Raw genomic sequence first — 3351 nt, forward strand, 5'->3', positions numbered from 1 at the left:
CTATCGCTCAGTGGATAGCACAGCAGCCTTGCAGCGCTGGAGTCCTGGGTTCAATTCCTACCGAGGACAACATCTGCAAGGAGTTTGTATGTTCTCTCCGTGTTTGCGTGGGTTTCCTCTGGGTACTCCGGTTTCCTCCCACATTCCAAAGACATACTGATAGGGAATTTAGATTGTGAGCCCCATCGGGGACAGTGATGATAATGTGAGCAACCTGTAAAGTGCTGCAGAATATGTTAGCGCTATATAAAAATAAAGAGTATCTATCTTACAATGTTAGTGTTGATGTGATAAGTAAATACCATTCAGTCAAGTGTTCATTTACTGATCCGTTTATTGAGTATATTATGCATATTAACCATTACTGTTCCACAAGCTGCTTGTTTGAAACAAGGTTTTTATCACTCTTGTGATTTTTACTTTTTGACTCCCTGTTGTTGTTTTTGGCAGGGGTCAGCTGGGCAAGGGTTGCAGGGATCTGTAAAAAAGACAAAAATAAATTAATTGTACAAAGATAGATTTTTATGTTCAATCTACATGATAGAAAACCGATGCTGCATGACTTTGCATTGTCAATGGAATTTGCTGGCAATGATCACTGAATGGATGAATTATAAAGAAGCCTTCCTTTTTACACCTAAACCTGTGAGAAAGTGCATGTAATGTAGTGTAAGTGTATTAATATGGTTACCTATATCCACTTTCTCCGGGATCCAGCGCCATTCTGCTCCTCTTGTCAGTGACCTCACTGACAAGAGGCTATCCTGATCACTCTATGCGCTATGTTTGTGCCGGAAGTCTCCTTTACAATGTAAGCCTATGGAGCGTCGTTCTGAGTCCATAGACTTACATTGTAAAAGCCACTTCCAGGTCACAAACGTGTGACATGGAGAGTCCAAAGAGCGGTGATCTCACTCAGAAGAGGAGTGGAGCGGTGCTGGACACAGGAGAAGTGATTATATTTACACACTGACACTACATTACATACACAGAGGAAATAAAGCAGTTCACGTGAGGGATTGTATAAGCTACTGTTTAGAAGCTTATCTAACATTGATGACATATGCTAGTGATTTGCCATAAGCAGGCATTATTTTCCAATAATTTTTTCCCATAGGATGGGCCACCATTAAACCATTTATTAGGTTACACCAGTTGAGGTTATATTAAGTTTCAGCAACAATTTTGTCCACAATATTAATATATTTTATAAAATACAAATCTTGATCTCTATAAGAATCCAAAGATGTATATGTATGAAATATGGTCCATTAACGAAAAGAGGATCTAGAATTTTAATGAATTCTTTAATGTATATAAGAAAGTTGCCTCTCGAGGACTTTGAACAAATGCTAATACGTACTGTATATTGCAGAACAATTACAAGTAACGAACAAACGTTTAGTTTCGCAAATGCTAAATTCTTTTTGACTTACCAACACTCTTGTCCTGGCAGACCAGAACTGGTTTGCATGCTAGAAATGAAAATTATATAATTATTAGAAGAAATTTATTAGAAAATGGAACATTTGCATAAGAAATCATATGAAGTTAAATATTTTATTAGAAAATAATGCAAATGTATTTAGCATACAAAATGAAATTAGTGTTTTACTGAATATCTATTTTTACTACCCTTTAGGAAAGTGTTCCCCAACCTGTGACTTGGTAACTGTCACAAAACAGACCACGTTAGGAGTTGTAAATTTTTTACAGCTGGTGAGCAATAGATTGAAGACCACCATGTTAAGCTACTTGACCGTCCTTCACTAGTGTAGGTAAATTTACAAGATAAGGACAGAGGAAGGGTGCGGTTTACGCCATGTAATCTGTGGCTAAAAATGAGCGCTGTTCTACTACATGGGCGCTAATCTGTGGTTATTTAATACCCTGCTTAGACAGACCAATCACACTTCCAATGCACAATGCACAATCAATAAAGGCTAAAGGGTACCCCCATTGTATCAACACACCAGGCAGTGTAGGTGCAAATCGCATATACTGGATGAAGGTGTATGCATATTCTATATATACTGGCTAATCCAGAGGGCCAAAAGGGAGCGTATTGCATAAGTAATATAAAGGCACCATCAATCGCCTACTACCGGCCATAGATGACAAACACACACACTCACAGTGTTATTACCTGATGTGCGCCAATGGTGGGGGACCCAAAGCCCAAAGGGGTTGATACAATGGGGGGTACCCTTTAGCCCTTGTGTACCAATGGTATTGCTATACAGTCATTTCATTAGCCCCATTTTTGCCTTATGTATCTCTTCTTTGTATGTTGTGATATTTGTATACATATTTAATAAAGTATATATATTTTTTATGGGATCTATGGACTGTGGTTTTTCTGTGGAGTATGAGGATCTTTGATATACAGTTGTCCCTAGATTTTGGGTCCTTACATACACACATGGTAAACTAGTACTATTACCTAATATTAATCTATCGTGATGTTTAGTGCTCCATGTGTGTACTATTTATGCCACAATTTTATTATCTATTAAATGCACAATCAATGCAGTCTATATTCTGTGTTCATAGATTGTCCTTGTTCTCGGCAGCACATTCTGAGGCACTGCTCAAGGCAATGATTTTTTTAAGTCAACCAAGAACATTTCACCTATCTGACAAACATTTTTGCTCTTGTGCTAGATAATTGTGCTATGAAATTGCTTTTTAAGAAGTTAAGCATATTTTTATGTAGTGGTAGTGGTATACTCACGGTCCTGCTTTTGGCATGGGTCCTGTTTTTGGCACGGGTCCTGCTTTTGGCAAGGGTCCTGCTTTTGGCAAGGGTCCTGCTTTTGGCATGGGTCCTGCTTCTGGCAAGGGTCCTGCTTCTGGCAAGGGTCCTGCTTCTGGCAAGGGTCCTGTTTCTGGCATGGATCCTGTTTCTGGCATGGGTCTTGCTTTTGGCATGGGTCCTTGTACTGCTGAGAGTGGCTGTGTTGACCATGACCTCCTTTAGCTGACATGGCTGGTAGTAAATTTCACAGGTGGCTTTAAGAATCTAGTAGAGTATTAGGTTGTGTTGAAACCACTGATCCCGATGCTTTTATACACAATTTATTTCCTGCCCATTAAAGGGTTAGCTAAAATAGCTTGAAAAACCAGTTTGGATTCCTCCTAACCTAACATTATAGTTTTATAAGGATACCATTTAGGAAGAAAACTGTTTTATGTTTCATAAAGAAAGGGCGTTTCCTCTTAAGTATTTCACTCAGCACCTGCTAACACCCAAATCATGCACTTTTCAAATATTACTCATTTATTAAGTATTAATTTCCTCACTCTAAAGCTGAAACTATGAGCACATTATCCTTCAGCAATTTTGTTCTT

The 3351-nt window shown here is 38.6% G+C and overlaps 1 protein-coding gene across 1 annotated transcript; it reads right to left on the minus strand.

Annotated features, from left to right (window-relative positions):
• Nucleotides 1–316: 316 nt before the first annotated feature.
• LOC138665569 (sperm-specific protein Don juan-like) lies at nt 317–3055 on the minus strand. The gene is made up of 3 exons (XM_069753164.1): nt 2735–3055; nt 1437–1475; nt 317–478 (listed from the first exon to the last, which is right to left on the minus strand). Exons 1-3 carry the CDS (start codon nt 2985–2987, stop codon nt 417–419), a joined length of 354 nt encoding a protein of 117 aa, XP_069609265.1. The 5' UTR covers nt 2988–3055; the 3' UTR covers nt 317–416.
• Nucleotides 3056–3351: the final 296 nt, after the last annotated feature.

This window comes from Ranitomeya imitator, chromosome 2, assembly GCF_032444005.1.
Source record: "Ranitomeya imitator isolate aRanImi1 chromosome 2, aRanImi1.pri, whole genome shotgun sequence".
Lineage (NCBI taxonomy): Eukaryota > Metazoa > Chordata > Amphibia > Anura > Dendrobatidae > Ranitomeya > Ranitomeya imitator.